Source organism: Patella vulgata, chromosome 9, assembly GCF_932274485.2.
Source record: "Patella vulgata chromosome 9, xgPatVulg1.2, whole genome shotgun sequence".
Lineage (NCBI taxonomy): Eukaryota > Metazoa > Mollusca > Gastropoda > Patellidae > Patella > Patella vulgata.
The window spans coordinates 22,559,596-22,578,063 of record NC_065887.2 but is presented as its reverse complement, the minus strand read 5'-3'; the positions used below and the strand labels follow the sequence as shown (position 1 = coordinate 22,578,063).

Below are 18,468 nucleotides of genomic sequence, written 5' to 3'. Positions count from 1 at the left end.
TCTTAAGTCTATCACCTCCAAAATCTGGTTAATCTGAATTTTAATTACAGACACACGAAGATTCAATAAACAGACACACTTAGCAAGATATAAAGTAACGTGATTAGAAGTATATAATTACAGAAACATTACTTTATATGTTAGAAAAGTAATAAATATATATATAATTTTTCAGTTTAGATTCTTGGGTTTAACACTGCATACATGTAGATCTCGTTTAAATGTGTCTATTCTATGCACAGTGTATTAATTACTTTCAAACACCTGAGCACAACAAGGGTTCTATGTTTTGATTTTCATTGCCTAGGGATAAGACTTGGTCTGTGGCAAATTATGCAGCCCAATAGATCGTCCAAATCGTTTGTCCCCTACTGGACAAGAATCCAATATGACTAACCACAAAGATTGTTTATTTAATTTTGATAAAAAAAATCATAGTTTTATACATAAATGCCATTTGCAACCATAAATTTAAGACTATGGGTATTACTCATACAAGATAACTCCACACATAACATCGCCAACGAATCATGGGTGACAAAGAATCTTAAAGTAGACACATGGGTGACCAAGACACTTATAAGTAGATGGTCACTAGCAAGAAACTGTGCTGTCTGTAGCATATTAACATCGGTATAATCAGAACGCTAGATGATATGTATGGCGTAATGAAGACAGGCATACGCCATTCAGTGTACAATGAGGGAAATTTGCCCAGACAGCAGCGCCACAGCCTTTTCTTATATTGAATTCCAACTGTCAAGGGATCTTTCACGTGCACACCAATGTGCACATGGGAACTTGGTTTTTCGTTCCATCCAAACGAATATTCGTTGTCCCTTGCCAGGCATTCTGTCCTGCACCACGGACAAAGGAGAACCACCCCGGAAAATCCTGATGAACTTTCTCATCCAACATCTGAATCAAATACAGGACCTCCAGGATAGCGAGTCAATGTGACTCCCCTGAGACTTGAAATGAAATGAAATGAAATGGGGTTTAACGTCCTACTGTCCCCTGAGACTTAAAAGCTACATTGTATGTGTTATTTTGAAAACATAAATGTAATTAAACCAACAGACAACTGTCTAGAATTTGATATTTTAGTACTACTACAAGTATTTGTTGTCAAAATAGTTTTATACATACATGCCATGTAAACATTGAGTAACTAACAGAAATGTACAATTCATGATAGACCTGTTTTCACTTATCATAAATAATGGCCAACTCCCAATAACAATATTTTATCTAGTGCCAAAATAATGTTCTTACTAACTCTACAAAATTATGTCAACTTTTTTGCTTCAAAAGTTAGTTGTATCTACCCTTTTTCTTCCAGCTACCAAAAATAAATATCATTTATCATAAAATGTTAACTGGTTTATTTGAATAGAAGTTTCCAGTGGAATTAGAAATGCCAACTCTATTGTCACATTAGATAAAATCAATATGAAGAACAAGTGTTTACTTCTATTACCCATCAAATTGATGAAAATCTCTATTTATAACAGCAACATCACTCTTAAATCTAATGGAGGCAAGGTTCTTGATTTTAATTACTTAAATGGAAGCGATGTCTTGATCCTATGGCCAACTCTTGAAGTTTTCCCTCTCAAGGTACCTTCTTAGAATTACTTAAGATAGTATTAATTTTATCGATTTCATGCTTAACATCAGACAACACACCAAAAACTATTTCAACTTTCAACAGTCAACTTAATTATAAATAACTTACACAAACATTGTGCATAGATAATTCAATTTTGAGTTGTTTAGAGGGGATATAAAAGTATTTAACTTTCAGATATTTGATGGGTTTGAAACTGCCTGTTAGACAAATTCGTCCCAGTTGTGCCCAATTAAAAAAATACTAGTTTTCAAAACCTACAAAAAGTTCCCAAGGCAATGAATTTCCATACCGGTAAATGAAAGAACTTTATTCTAGAAAAAAAAAATTAAACTAATTAGCTTGTGCCTGTCAAGGATGGGCTCTGTCTAGTACCTGTTTGTCCAGTACAGATTTTTATCCTTTTTTCTGTGTTTTTGTTATGTTTATAATACATGTCATAAAACTAAGGTTTTTCACATGTACAACTGATCCCACTATTTCCATAACTGAAGATGTCTTGCTTAACATCCTATCGAAGAAATCTTGACTTAGTTTTGTCATAACTTATAAGGCACTTTAAATGGTTAGAACTAGAGGACAAGGTGATCAGAGATTATCAATTACAGAATTATTTATTGACATTTCCCATCAAACTTTGTGACTGATCATTGATAAATTAAATCAATTTACTACACATATATGGGCTTATTATTCACTGACATGAACAATGAACTTCAACACACCAACACTCAAGAAATGTAATTTAATAACATTCTATTAATATGTGATGCTTACTCCTTGGTTTTTTTTTAAATATCTTTTTTCTACACATTCAATGTAACCAAAGGGTGTAATATAATATGTACATTAACACTGATTAAAGTTGGAGGCACTTTTACTTAAAATTTAAATTAAAGTGAAATATTGACTTCACATGTGAAATAAGATAAGCTGTTTACATTCCAGATAATATTGATTTTAACTTAGATATCATTGTCATTCAACATTCTTTCCTAGCTTTAGGTTTAAAATCAATTTAATGTTTTTCCCTAAAAAAGTTAAAATGTTGACTCTGACATCACTTCCAATGCTATTTAGAACATGTTTTCACCTTCTCCATCGATTCACTCACAAATGCAAATTTAATCTGTAAGTTCACATTTACTAGTTAAAGAGGACAATCTATTAAAATTCACGGGAGACACCTTTATTAAATTTTCTGTTAATTTGTAAGTTTTATACAGCAACAATGAAAACCAGTTTGGTTCATTTTCAATGAAACTCTTTTATATGAGGGCTGGCTGAAAAGTTCTACACATATAGGCCTATTTGTGAAAGACCTGTACAAAGACGAGGGTTTTCATTTATTGTTCTACATAGTCCCCTTCGAGATGTACACACTTTTGGCAACAATGTTGCAAGGCCTGAAAGTCGGTCAGGAAGAAATTTTCTTCAGCAGCCACCCTAAAAAGTCAATCATAGCTGTCATCATTACTAGGACAATTACTCAAGCTATGCCCTCTTTCATGTTGGGAAACAGGTGGAAGTCTGACAGCGCCAAATCAGGTCAAAAAATTATCAGGATCTGCTTCAAAATGGTGCAGATTGTCACAGGATGTAAGGAATCTGACACGTTTCTGATCTGCAGTCAAGAGCTTTTGCACCCTTCTTGCAGAAACTTTTTTTCATTCCTACTCGGTGGCAATAATGTGCTAAATCCTCTCATGAGAGATGTCCACAACACTGGCAATATGTCGAGTGGTCAATCGTCAATCAGCCATCACCATGTCATGCACACAGGTAATGTTTTCTTGATTGGTTGCTGTTAATGGCCTTCCAGGACGCAGGTTATCATCAAGGCTCTCTCTGCCACACTTTTAAACTCTGCAATCCACTTCTCTACTGTGGAAAAGAAAAAAACATCATCCCCTAAAGTGAAGACCATGTCGGCATGTATCTGTGTTGGGGTTAGCCCTTAAATTTCCATTGCAGGTTTGATGAGTGCCCTATAGCCAGTATTGTCCATTTATGAAGATTTCAATGGGTAGGTTCAAAAGATGATCTGGTACGAAGACAATAATAACACTACAGTTCCAGTTCTTTCGTTAATGATTCATTCAATGATTGTACCTGTTGGTGACAAAAGGTTGTTTCAACCCAATTGATCTATCCTTTTCAGGCTTACAACTTTTCAGCAAGCCCTCGTATATGGTCTTTTTATTAGTTATTTCAAATAAGTTTTGGGTAAATAAGTACACACTCTATGTACACTTACACACAATAGTCACACCAGAGACCCCAAAATAACTGTTTTAGTTGTACCTGTCAAAATGTCAGGCGCTACATGTAGTATCTGACATTTTGAATTTTGTTTCGGGCATAAAAACATGGATAAAAGACAAATCTTCTGCCTGACAAAGCCTTAAAGAAAATGTAGGCAAGTGCAGATTACTGTATGTTAAAATAGTCTGATGATCCACAAACTCAATAATTAGTAATCATTTAAAGGAGCTAAATCGCTAACATTTGGGACCTAGAAATTGACAAAAGTGGGTCGCAACACATATAATACTGTAATATGAATGTATATAAACTGATTTACATTCAATGGTTTCCGTTTTTACTCCAATTTCAAATCAGTTATGTTCGGCGAAATAAGCCAGCAGTCTCAAGCGAGTGCAAATTTCTAGTGTCTGGTTATTCCAGTCTACGTACGCCGTTTGATTTGGTGCAATGTGTCTAGCCTCGTCCCCCGAGTCTCTTGATACAACTGGGGCTGAAGCGCATTATGGTACACGATTCGTGTACCAATGGTAAAATATTTATTTTGTCTTAAATATTGGATATCAAAAGCCCATCTTTTTCCGGTAAGATCACAACATGAATGTTGATTTAAATTGACAAATAAATCGTGTTTTCAATGTTGAAGATTTTGGATGATTTTGAGTTAGAGACTTAGCTACTTTAAAAAAAATATCAAATTTACAAATTATCTGATTTTACATGTTTTCTAATTTGTCTTCGTGAACTTTTAAGGATTGATTCAAACAGTGGAGTTCATCCAGTTAACTATTGATTATAATATTATGATGGAATCTTGACTGTGCAATATTGATTCAACCCCAATGTTTTAAGCAATGATTCCAAGGAACAAAATGGCTTACAAATGTGACTTTAATCAACCTCGCACACAATCAAGACATTCTCAGTCAATGATTGTTTCCTTCAGGAATAACACAGAATGTTTATACCAATGGTCTATTATAGTCATCAATTTATTCACAATTATCTATTTATTCCATGGTACATGTCTATATTAAGTAGTGGATTAGATACTTGGCTATTCACAACGATATAAAACGTCAGAGGAAAAATTCACTTCATCTTCATTGTAAAATCATCTGTTTATAGACCGGAGGCTCAGCGCGGGGTCCATCAAATGGGCACAAAACCAGACCCAACTTTTCTATAGTAAAATTTTGCGTAGAATATGATGCCGAGTGGTAATCAGTCCGCCGTTGGGACGTTTTCGAGATGAAAAGAAGGTGAAAATGATCAAAAGTAATCACCCTTTCAATAAAAATGTAAACTTGCTAAATTCACCTTTAGTCTTAGTGACCCTGGAGGTCAAAAGGTGAAATTTACCGTTTTTGCACGAGGAAGATTTAAAGCAATAAAATGGCAACGTAAAATATAAAAATTAAAGCGAAACCTGTTCTAATTAATAATAGGAGCATTTCAAATTTATCTTTAGGTGGTCTTAGCACCAAACTTTTAGTTTGGAACGTCGAAAATGATCTTGCATAACAGAACCAACACACTTTGAAATCTGTTTCAAAAATACGTAAAAACTGTCAAATCGAAATCTCTCCGATTTATTTTCACGATTGTTATACATGATGATACTAGTTATCTGAAAAACAATTGAATCGTTTCAGTGTTGGACTCCAGCCTACAGGCCGCATGGATTTCCGAGAATTCCAGTCTAGGAAAACCAACGTTAATCTGTGACGGGAAAACACTTTCGGTGCAAATGAACCCATTTGACATTTGACCCTGAATATCTCGAAAACGCCCCAACGGCGGACTGATTACCACTCGGCATCGTATTCTATGCAAAATTTTACTCTAGAAAAGTTGGGTCTGGTTTCGTACCCATTTGATGGACACCCTCCCGCGCTGAGCCTCCAAACTATTAGTATCAACTTTTCGGACCAGGAACTGGGCCCTGTTTCACAAAAACTTAAATCTCCTTAAAATCGTCTTAAACTAAAATTCCATCCTAACTTAAGATGGATGCGTTTCACAAAACGATTTTAAGCATTTTAGATAAAAATCCACTGAAATAATATTGTAAGTTAAAATTGTATCTTAACTTAAAATAGTGGCGTTTCACCAAACTATTTTAGGGACAATTTTAACTAAAATCAATTTTAACTTAGGACAGCCATCACCCTCTCCTAACTTAAAATCACGACATTAACAAACATTGATTAGAGCTACGTTGTGAGATCTATTGCGACACATAGATATATTTGGAATAATGATAATATTGCCAATGGCCTGGGTTATATAATTTAAACATACTATCATTCACAAAAATAATTTTCATTCAATTTCTTTTCATTGCATGGGAAATATAGCTGCGACCCACCCGTTAATTTTATTAAGGCAATATAAGCAATTAGATGACGACCCAAATTAAACCCCCAAGAACAAAATCTAGGCATCGGAACACTGGTTACATGTATTTCGTGTATTAGTTTAAAAGTTGTTAAATACTTTTAAAATTCAACAATATTTTAGTCTAGATTATTTGTTTTGAGTCAGAAATATCACATGTTTGTGACAATTGTCAATAGTTTCTGTTATCCAAAATACCATAAAACTACGATATTCAAGCGATTTAGTTTATCGATACGTATTATTTCCATTGAAGCCTGCGAGTAAATCAAATGCTAAGGTCACGAAAGTGACATGTAAGTTCAAGGCCAACCAACTGATACATTTCAAAACGAATAATACGCAATAAACTTGTTTATTTCATCTCTCTACGACTGTCTGACCATGTGCAGACATTGTTGCAACGTATTAAACTCTCCTCATTGGTATTGTAATGGTTAGTTTAACCTGGCAACAGTTTTCAGTTCCGAAGCGTTTAAGCTTGCACCCCGAGTGCCCTCGCCAGAATTGTGCACTGCACGAGCGCAAGCAATTTTAACTAAAATCTATTTATATTGCATTGTAAGATACAATCGATATTCGTGAAACGCATAAAATCTATTTTAGTGATTTTAGTTTAAGTTTTTGTGAAACAGGGCCCTGGTCACCAAGAGCTACTTACTTGGCGATGACACTCTTTGAAAAAAGCCTATGGTTCTGCCAATTCAAGTACGATCGACATGAAATGTGGCATGCCTGTTGATTGGACAGTTGCGCATAGATTGACAGACTTAGATATTTGATAAGGTCCATAGTATGCCTCTACTTGTTAAAATGAGCATCTAAAAAATGGCACACAACCACCAGATTGGTAGACCATTGGTAACATATTTTGACCAGATGAATTGGTATTAGTTAATTCTAACCTTAAGTTTAACATAATTTGGCTACATAAATTTTTACTAGTGGTGCCAATAAACGATTTAGACCTACATGTACAGACAGAGCTTAGAGAAGTATAATAAAGAACTGAAACACTGGGATAGGAAATAATGAGAACTAAAGTGGTGAAATATGACAGATGTGTTATGGGCAATTACCCAAACAACTACATACCAAGCCAATTGAAAACATAACTAAAACCTGGGTATCGCAGCTGCCAAATACAGCTCTCTAGATCAGTTATCATTCCTGTACTGAGTAGATAATATAGCATTAATTTGTCATGTTTGATTACTCAAGATAATATGATTAACAATATAGATTATCATAAAAACCCTACACTAGTATAATATATTTTTTTGCTGTATATGTAATGGTAAACAGTATCATAACACTAAAAAAATAACTAAGTATGAAGAGGGGTAGTATTTTACTACAAGCAGATAAAAAATGGATAAACAATTCTTGCTTCCACAGAAAAACAGACTATAATAAACACTCCATAGAGTATCTGATTACATGGAAATGCATATCATAGACAGATTTAAGACTACGCTGTCTAAATTTACACTTATCTACTATAGTATTTAATGAACTATAATTCTAACTGGAAAAGTTCTCTTCTTTTGATTTGTTACTTTATTATAAACCTCCAGGCATATTGATTTGCATAAATTAAACTTTTTACATTCTGTCTACTGATGGCAAATCCAGATTACCACTTTGTTCAATGAACCATATTATTGTGATCTGATGATCTACATGTAACGGAAATAGGATTTAAATGTCTCAGGTATTGGGGGAGGAAGGGGGTGTGGTACATTTGATGACACAATTCTAACTGTGCTTTACGGTAAATCATTTAAAAATGGCTGATTACAAATCATCTCAACCTAATCAAAAATCAGATTATCTACAGATAAGTCAGACAATTGTTGCAATGAGATAAGTAATGATTTTACAAAGCACTTTTATGGGCTCACTTACGTACAAAAGGGTGATACAAAAGAATATTTATTCCATTGTACATTGAACAATTCATTTGCATTATTCATACCTAGGCATAAAGTCCTAATCATTCTGTGGATCATACAGGCCAGCTTCCTTGATGTCAAGGTAACACTGTCATACATTTTATGATGTGTATTACTTTGAACACAGGGTTACTCTATTACTGACAACAATAAGACAAGCCCCAGTTAATTATACTGTTTTTTTCTTCCTTTATTATGAAATTTAATAAAAAATTTGTAAAATAGGCCAAAATTATGACTATCTGTGTAGTCTGTGTGGGGCTGCCAAAAGATTCTTTACCCCCAATTGCTGAGAAGCCTTGCATCACCAATTATTGGGACCATACTGTGACGGATAACTTTGGAGGAAACATTAAGTTAATGCAGATAATGCATGTCACGGGATAAAGTCCAGAATAAGAAAATAAAATCTTATATGAATTTGTGGGGAAGCTCAAAAATAGTTACTTGAATTTAACAATCTCTAAATGATTATTTATCATCATATATTTAAAGGAGGCAAGCCGCTAACTCAACATCATCCACAGTCTTTGACATTGCAAACACGACTTATTGGTCAATTTTAATCAATATTGATGTTGTTATCTTACCGTGAAAAGATGGGCTTCTGATATCCAATATCTAAGACAAAATGAAAATTGCCACACGAATTGCATGCCAGAATGCTTTCAAGTGCCATTTGCAATGAAGCAACTCGATGAACGATGCTAAACATATCCCACAGGCGAATACTACCTGTGCAGACTGGAATAACCCGAGGCCAAAGACTTCCATTCAATTCAGACTCTTCGCATATTTCGCCGAACATAACTGATTAGAAATTAAGAGTAAAAACAGAAATGATTGAATTTAAATCAATTTATATATATTCATATACTATATTTGTGTCCATTTCTAGGTGGCAAATAATACAGATTTAGCTCCTTTAAGTTTGCTTATGCCGTGACTATAGCAAACATTTTAATGGAACTTTGAACTGGAAACATGTCAAAATCTGAGTGAGTGTGTATGTATAATTTTCTTTAATCAGGATATTAATTTCAGGATATGGTTGTTGCCAACTTTTAACTTTTTGTCAAGTTGATCCTGACAACTAGATGTGAAATCAAGCATTTCCTAAAAGAAATTATATCTTCATGACATGTACAATAGCATGCAGGCACTGTGACCTTCTTGGGGATATTTTTCCCTTTTACTACTTGTGATTCTGTATTTCAATTTGTTTCAATGGAATTTTTATTTCACTGAAACTATAGTTATCATATCTTACAACTGCACATTGTAGTATTGAATAAAATAAAACCAAGTAGGAACAATCCAAACCATCAAACAAAATTCGAAGTCTTAAAAAAAACAGTATAGGCAAAATAGTGTAATCAGCAAATGGACTATTCACCATGTACAAAATACATGACAAAGAGTGGTAACAGGTGTCTGGAAGAGTAAGCTTAACTACAAAAACAACCCACTGTGAGGCTGATGTCCCCCGCCGAAATTGCAAAATAAATAGATGACACATATTAATTAATCGCACATTTATTTTTTTCACTAAGTTTCATCACTCTCTATCAGATAGAATCAAGATTATCTTGTCCCAAACCATCGACAAATGAAATCGATTAGCTCTGCTTAGCTTCAGCTCGAAATGTTAATTATTGAACTCAGTCAAGACATTCACCTAATGAACATCTACATATACATCAAGTTTAAACATTCACCTAATAGACACCTATGCCAAGTTTGAACATTCTACCTCAATTAGAAGGAGAGTTATTGTGTTCCAAAGTTTCTACCAATCAAATTGCTTATCACTCTGCTTACCCTCAGCAAAAAATGTTCATTATCGAACTTAGTTAAGGTATTCATATAATAAATCTATACACCAAGTTTCATCAATCTCACTTAATTAGAACTAAAGTTATCGTGTCCCAAAGCATCAACCAATCAAATTGCTTATCTCTGCTTACCCTAAGCGGAAAATGCTCATCTTCGAACTCCATCAAGGCATTGACCTAATCAACACATACACCAAGTTTGAACATTCTAGCTCAATTAGGAAGAGAGTTATCGTGCCCCAAAGTATCAACCAATCAAATTGCTTATCTCTGCTTACCCTAAGCGGAAAATGCTCATCTTCGAACTCCATCAAGGCATTGACCTAATAAACACATACACCAAGTTTGAACATTCTAGCTCAATTAAAAGTTATCGTGTCCCAAAGCATCAACCAATCAAATTGCTTATCTCTGCTTACCCTAAGCGGAAAATGCTCATCTTCGAACTCCATCAAGGCATTGACCTAATCAACACATACACCAAGTTTGAACGTTCTAGCCCAATTAGGAAGAGAGTTATCGTGTCCCAAAGCATCAACCAATCAAATTGCTTATCTCTGCTTACCCTAAGCGGAAAATGCTCATCTTCGAACTCCATCAAGGCATTGACCTAATAAACACATACACCAAGTTTGAACATTCTAGCTCAATTAGGAAGAGAGTTATTGTGTCCCAAAAAGTGTGACGGACAGACAGACGGACGGACAGACGGAAAGACAGACGGACAGACAGACAGACAGACAGACAGACGGACGAACCCATTTTAATAGTCCCCTGCTTTCTTCGAAAGGCGGGGGACAATAAGTCACCTCAAGGTCAGGGAACACGAGAAGGAAAAGATCAAAATAGTTTGATTAAATACTGTACTGTGTACATGTACATATATTATGATGCAATAAACTTGATATAAGTCACTGATATGAACTACATGTATCTGTCACATTTGACAAACCTACATATGGCATTTCTTCCACAAAAGCAAGGTAGTGTATGAAAATCCACAACCACTTTCTTAGTAGAATTGGTATATCCTTAAATCAAACAATTTATTGTCAGCCTTACACTATATATTGACTTTTTAACGAACACCATATAATATACTTTATGGATGTGTCAGAAATTTTCATTAAATAGTACATAAAATCGACATATAATCATTGTATGAAACCAATGTGATCTTATATATCTTACCAACATATGATACACATATGTGACCATTTATGTGTCAATGTCAAACACTACAATTTCTTTTTTTTTCATTATTAAGATAATACAAAAAAATAATCCAAAAGAGACTTATATTATGGAGGTTTATTAATGTCTCTGAGCATTTTTTGTACGACAGAGGTATGCCTGCTGAGTGTGCTTTGTGCGACACAGGTATCATCATAAAATTGGAATCTCTTATCGGTCCAAAAATGGTTTAATTAATTCACTATCTGCAAAGATATGATGAACTGATATTCCATCAATCTATGTTGCTCCCTATGTAAATTGTACACTTTACTTTTTCTATCTTCTCACTTCTGTCATACATTGTAATCTGTCAACAAAACTGGTCAACATTTCTTTGAAGTAAACTTTCCATCATTTTGCAATCTACGGTAGCTAATCACCAGTTCAGGACTTTTTATTGTCGGCTGACGTCATCATCTATTGTGTTCGATCTGATTGGATTTTGTTTACTTAATAAAATCTTAAATAATCAATCTGCGTACATATCAGCTTGGATTTAGCCATCAGAATTTGATGTATTCCGAAAATACTAATCACCCACAGTTACTTTAAAACTCGTTTTTATAACAGTAATTACATATGATCTATAATAATAGAGAACCTTGCAATTTGTGTGTTTATTAACTGTTAATATTAGCAGTGTCACATGTAAAAATTTCACACTGTCTGTATTTCCATTTATTCAATTGTTATCTTACCCAAATTTATCCTGAAGAGCAGGACACAGCCAAATTAATTAAAGTGTCATTGATTCTAAAGGGCAATTAAAAATTCAAAGACCATAAATACAACTATAATTAAATCCATGTGTGCATTTGAATGGGCAGAAATGTTGTCTAAGATACTGATTTGATCAAATTCGCAGGTAATCCCCCAGACATCACTATTACATGCTTCCAATATTTGGTCTTGGGGACGTCACATTTGTGTGAGAGAGAACTTAAAGAGTGTTTTCAGTTACTTTGGTAAACTTGTTTTCTTGGGTAAGGTGATATTTGCCATGTGAAGATATGTCAAGTACCGGTAATTATCATTTGATTCAGATGAAATATATTTTTGGTGTATCAATTCACAAGGCTTTCAAATATATCACGCATTTAACAATGTGTCTACTTTGTGTGGGCTTTTTTTGCAATGAAAAGTGATTTGCCTTTTCCAGTATATATATATATATATACGGTACATGCAGAAGTTGTCTTTCTTCATACTGGAGCAGTGGAGCTGACCAACAGACATGATAATGAGCCTGAGTTCCTTCAACAAGTTCAATACATACATGTAGATATGCAAAACATTTTATCTAATATAAACTGCAGTACTAGCTGAGTAGACATATCAAATCACAGTCCAGCCATATTGTGGTTTCTAATATCACAAAGAGATAGATTGGTGTCACAATGACATTTTAACTTTAACTGTTTAACACACTTTCTAATTTGTAACACAACAAGTAATTGCCATTTACATGTAAAATATGCTAAAAATACATTTCCATCCTTCATGTGGTTTGTAATTTAACTGAATAATGAAATTAATAACACGAAATTTCATAACTATGAATAATACAACCAAAATAAATTTACAAGGAAGACCCATTAAAGGCTCAATACCACTCTTGTTGTAACTGAATAATATGTCCCAATCTTTATTCTGGTCAACAAATTGTACTATTTTACAATATTCCAATTAATTGATGATACTAATTTCATCTTAACACACCTAATTTGAAAAATTGGAAAAATTTAACTAAATGATTAGAAAAGCCTGACGTAAAGCTTTTCAAATGTGACTTGGATTTAAAAATATTTTTGAACCCTCTGGACAAGTAAAATAGGATTTAATGGATAATTTACACAACAGGTAGGACATTAACACATCTAGTACTTAGAATAAGGCTATTTTTTATTTTCTGGAGCTGTCAAGCCAGCAAGAGTGTTATTGTCCCTTTAAAGAGGTTTAGCCATCTTAAATGATCTTCAATGCCTGTTTGTTTTCTAACTTTCATGAATAATGTGTTTGATTAACAACTAATCAATCATAAAATAATAAGAGCAAATATACTGATATATAAAATAATACTTAGTGATACACCGTAAAAATTTAACTTACAAGTTAACTATTTTCCTTCATCATTGCTGTTTGCTCCCTTCTGTTTTATAGACACACAATCTTATAATCTTAGCCTGGAGAAGAGCATCTAAGATTTGATATTGGATAATAAATCAATATTCCCAAATAATAATTCAAACCAATACTGTAATCTATGAAATAGCAGTATTTTCAAAGAGCTCTTACCCATATGAACTAAAGAAACCATTCAACGGTTGGCCAATTCAATCAATGGTAAGTGAGAGTGAACCCTTTGGCTTTGATCTAGATCTAAGTTCAAAGGAAAGAATCTGCTTGACATGTAACCAGCGGCTGCCAGGCAGGATACAGCCACATTTTGAAAGAGATGAATAGAGAACAAGCTGAAAACAAAAACAATTTTTTGTACAATGAGGGGCAATAATCCAGAAAGTTATGGTCTGAAATGCACAAATATCAAAAGGGACTGAGATCTTTGGGATATAAATATATGTTTTAAGTTTCATCAAAATCGGATAAAAACTGTGACCTCTAGAGGGTCCACAACCTTTGTATTTTGCATACTTTTACACAATTTACGTACAAAGAGCGGACATTTTGTCGGGCAGTTTCATTTAGATTTTCCCAAAATTCGAATACAACCTTCATTATGGTGGAATGGTGATACATTTAATGGTTTTTAAAATCCAAACTCAATCAAAATTACGATGTAATGGTGATATATTTTAACGTTTTTTAAATCAGATAATAATTGTGACCTCTAGAGGGATCACAAGCTAAAAACGTGATTTTTCGTACAATCTCTGGGTCCTTTGGTTTCCTCCCCCCACTGCTAAAGAGCCCTACCTGCAAGCGAATTATTGAAATAAAATTGAACGATATATGTTAAGTCCCGAATTGACCTAGTTTGTGTCGAGTGGACATTAAACCCCATTTCTCTTTCATATCAAGAGATTTTCTTTTCCGAAGAGACTGAAATTTTACATTTTTGTATACATGTACTGGTGCTGTAAGCTTATATCATTTATACATGTAGGCCCCTACAATGTACTGTTTACGGAAATTAGCTTAATATTGCTTACATAAGCCATATTGTAACTGTAGTGTAGGTAACATTCAGTTTCTAAAGAATTCCACATCAAGGTTGAGAAAAAAAAAATCAGAAATTATATATACCAGTACCAGTAGTCAAGTCTGGCAGTGGCCCATAACTTTAGCACAATATATACCTGCCAATAATGGCAAAATACAGGTTAGTTGGTGCCAAAGAGCCTATATCTCTGTGGCTTATTAGAAAATGTTTTGAAAGCAATATTTATAATTTATCAATTTTCACCAGGAAACTATGGTCATTGTAGAGCAGATGACTTTAGTATGGAATTTGTAAATAATACTATTACTACATGTAGGTCTATATTCTGAAAAAGTAATGAAATAGAATTATTCTCCTTCTTAATAAAATTTTTATTAAGAAAGAATAATGAAATAGGATTAACCTCCAACAAACATAACTTGGTCATCATGGGACTAACAATATTTATCTTATAAATCTGCAAGAACACATGGCTCTTCAGCAGGGGCAGGAAACAGGAAATTTTCAGATATTCCACAGGGTTTAGGCTGCTAGTGCTATGTAATGTACATTGTACATTATAAATATACTATTCAAAAAAAGTAGGGGATATTTGATTTTGGGGGCATAATACTAAAATATGCAAATGACTACGAAAAAAGTCACTATAGAACCTAACAGAAGAAACATTTCCAGTTACATGTGACGCCCAAACGCACCAATAGCTACCGCATGGAATGCATGTGATGCTTGGGATCATCATGGGGGTCCAACCCAAGATTTGCACGACTCTGACTTTGAATGTTACAGTCATTGTGGCATTGAATTCCAGGGTGGAAACATCAGTTTAATTGTTTTAGTGACCAGAAAACAAATTTTGATATGCGTCGGCTTACCCAAAATGAAAGGTTACGTGCCCTTGGCATGCTACAGATCGGCACAACACAGGCGGTTGTGGCGCGGACGATGAATGTTTCTCAGTCTGTCATAAGCAGGCTATGGTCCAGATACCGTGATACACAATCTGTACAGGACAGACCACGCTCAGCTCGACCAATTGCGACAACTCAAGCCCAGGATCGATTTATCCGTACCTTGGCCTTGAGAAATCGTGTCATCACAGCAAATCAGATCAGCGCTCGTCTTCAAACAGACACTGGTGTGAGAGTGAGTGGCCAGACGATTCGGAATCGACTGCATAGGGGTCACCTTCGCGCTCGACGTCCTCGCGTGATCCCTTGTTTGAGAGATCATCACATTCAGGCAAGACGTCGTTGGTGTAGGGATCGTCAACACTGGGATAATCGACGCTGGAGCAATGTGATGTTTTCAGACGAGTCAAGGTTCACTGTTGATTTTTTGGACAGACGTAGGAGGGTGTGGCGTCGCCGAAACGAGCGCTTCCAAGACGTTAACGTCATCAGACATGATCGATTTGGGGGTGGTTCTGTTATGGTGTGGGGAGGCATCACTGTTGCTGGAAGAACGGCTTTACATGTTGTTGCAGGGCGTGTTACAGGCCAGTACTACCGGGACAACATCTTGGCAGTCCATGTTGTGCCGTTCGCACGACGTCATGGCCGCCATTTCATCTTCCAGGATGACAACGCAAGATGTCACAGGGCCAGGATCGTTACAGGTTACCTCCAACAACAGAACATCACCACATTACCTTGGCCAGCACTGAGTCCCGACCTCTCCCCCATCGAGCATGTCTGGGACATGCTTGGACAGAGGTTATGTCAACGTCAACAACGTCCTGCCAATGTCCAAGAACTTGCTGCTGCGTTGCAACAGGAATGGGACAATCTGGACCAAAATGACCTTAGACGTCTCATTAGGAGTATGCCACGTCGGATCAATGCTTGTTTGGCAAACAGAGGAGGATTTACCTGTTACTGACTTGGTTGTGATGCTGTGGTAACTTTGCTGTTTGACCCCGGGTATCATTTTACCCTTATTATGGTCAGTCTGTGCCTTACTTAGTCTAACGATCATTTGGAATAAATCGATGAATGTGAACTTCATTTCATTTTGTCATTTGTTTCTTCGTCAGTTTCATTAGGTGACTTTAATAAAACTTAAAAATCAAATATCCCCTACTTTTTTTTAATAGTATACAATACAATGATGTGATTGAATGCACTGCAGCATTGATGACAGATCTGTGATTGCAGTTCAATGACTTTAATCACTGAGTCATCTGATACACAAAATGTAGATGATACATATATGTATATTCAGGAAATCTTAAAATAGATGACAGGATTTCTTGAAGCTAAAAAAATTTCTGATCTTTCCTTTTCTTTTAAAACTGTTTACATGTAATAGCTAAACATTTTTCAAATTCAAATATAGGTTGCAGTTGACACCTAAAATTGAAGAAAAAGAAGATCTAAACAAATCTCATACTACTGTACCTTTTGAAAGCTTTGTAATATTGTTTGTTTTTATTTATTTTTCCCATATGGTTGTACAGTATCTTTAATGGGGGGTTTTCGAGAGAAGAAAGCTGACTCAGCTTAAGGATGGCAGTGAGTTAACCTTTCCATTTGAACAAGATTACATAGTATTAACTTGACACAGTTTATAACAGCATTAGTTATCCTGGTTATAACAAATGACATTTTGTTTAGTGTGATGAACCATTTTCTATAGATCTTTAATATGCCATGTCTCTCTACTAGGCCAGCAATGTATAAACTGTGTGAATCATTGATCTAAAACTTCACACTGTAACTGTTGCTCCATGGCGTCACTCATGGGATTTAAATGGGAAAAACAGACTCTTGATGGCTTTGATTGACTATAAGCTGATTTTCTTTCAACTATAATTAGTACCGTATAATAAAAGCATTATACTTGGCTATTAATTGTATTCAATATAATTTCAATTAAGAATTTGGCAGCTAATGTAAGGAATATCAATAAAGATTATTCTTCAAAAATGGTCTAAACATAATTATAACAGCTGTAAAATACTGACCATAATTAATTCCTACTGTTCGCCTCTGTAACTAAAATAAATAGATCTAATTATGACAGTCGGTGCATTACATTAAAGTATAACAATTAGGTTTGTCACCATGTCCAAACTGATAGTTATAATGACAGTCCTGTGTGACACAAACTGACACATCAGTATTTTACTTAATAATAAGGCTATACTACTCTAACAGTAACACACGCACGTAATAATATTACACTGCAGTCAAGTATTATCCTTTGTTTTCATTGGGAACTAAATCCCGACCAGCTGAAAAAAAAATGCCCTGCTTTACTATTTATTTTCGATTTAAAACTTAAAACATCCTTACCCTCATGTCGCAAGTTGGTTTTACTTGACTCCATGCGGCTGTCAGCATCCATTACTTTTTCTGAAGACATCACAGAATAATATCCAAAACAATCACTGCCTATTTATCCCATCATTACAATGAATAGACGAATAATAATACAGACCACAGTTTGAGTCATTCACAAAGTCGCCATTTTGACAGCTAATAATAAGGGCGATAACTCTTATCTGATTAAATCTAGCCGAGTGTTTTTTTTATTGACTTTTCATATTAATTATTTTATTGAAAATAAAGAGATAACAGTTTTTGTTTTGTCGACTGTCTGTAAATAATATGGATTCTTACATTAAAATGATTCATAAAAAGAGAAATAAAAGAAAGATGATGACTAACTTCACCAAGGAGTTTTTTGTGGGGTTTTTTTGGGGGGGGGGGGGAGTGTTTGTTTTTTGAGGGTTTTTCTTATGATGCCCCGCTATTATTTTACGAAATATTCTGGGCTTCGTAAAATGATATTAGTAAATATAGCGATTTGATTGTTTTTGGGGTTTTTTTTTTTTGTTTTCGTTTTTCTTTTTGTAAAGACACTTAGACAGCATGACGCATGAACGCAGGGCTTTGTGTTTCGGGGCGTTATTTTCTACGCCTAAACACATTTGTTAAAACGCATTGACTAATATAGTGCGAA

General features: G+C 34.7%; 1 protein-coding gene across 3 annotated transcripts in view; it reads right to left on the bottom strand.

Annotated features, from left to right (window-relative positions):
* LOC126831469 (cyclin-dependent kinase 14) overlaps positions 1-17,969 on the bottom strand; it is an 88,354-nt gene extending 70,385 nt beyond the window's left edge. For all 3 annotated transcript variants that reach the window (XM_056103147.1, XM_050561979.2, XM_056103148.1), the window contains exon 1: positions 17,799-17,969. In XM_056103147.1, the coding sequence (XP_055959122.1) occupies positions 17,799-17,868 (70 nt within the window). In that variant the 5' untranslated portion in view covers positions 17,869-17,969. The remainder of the gene's footprint in view (positions 1-17,798) is intronic.
* Positions 17,970-18,468: the final 499 nt, after the last annotated feature.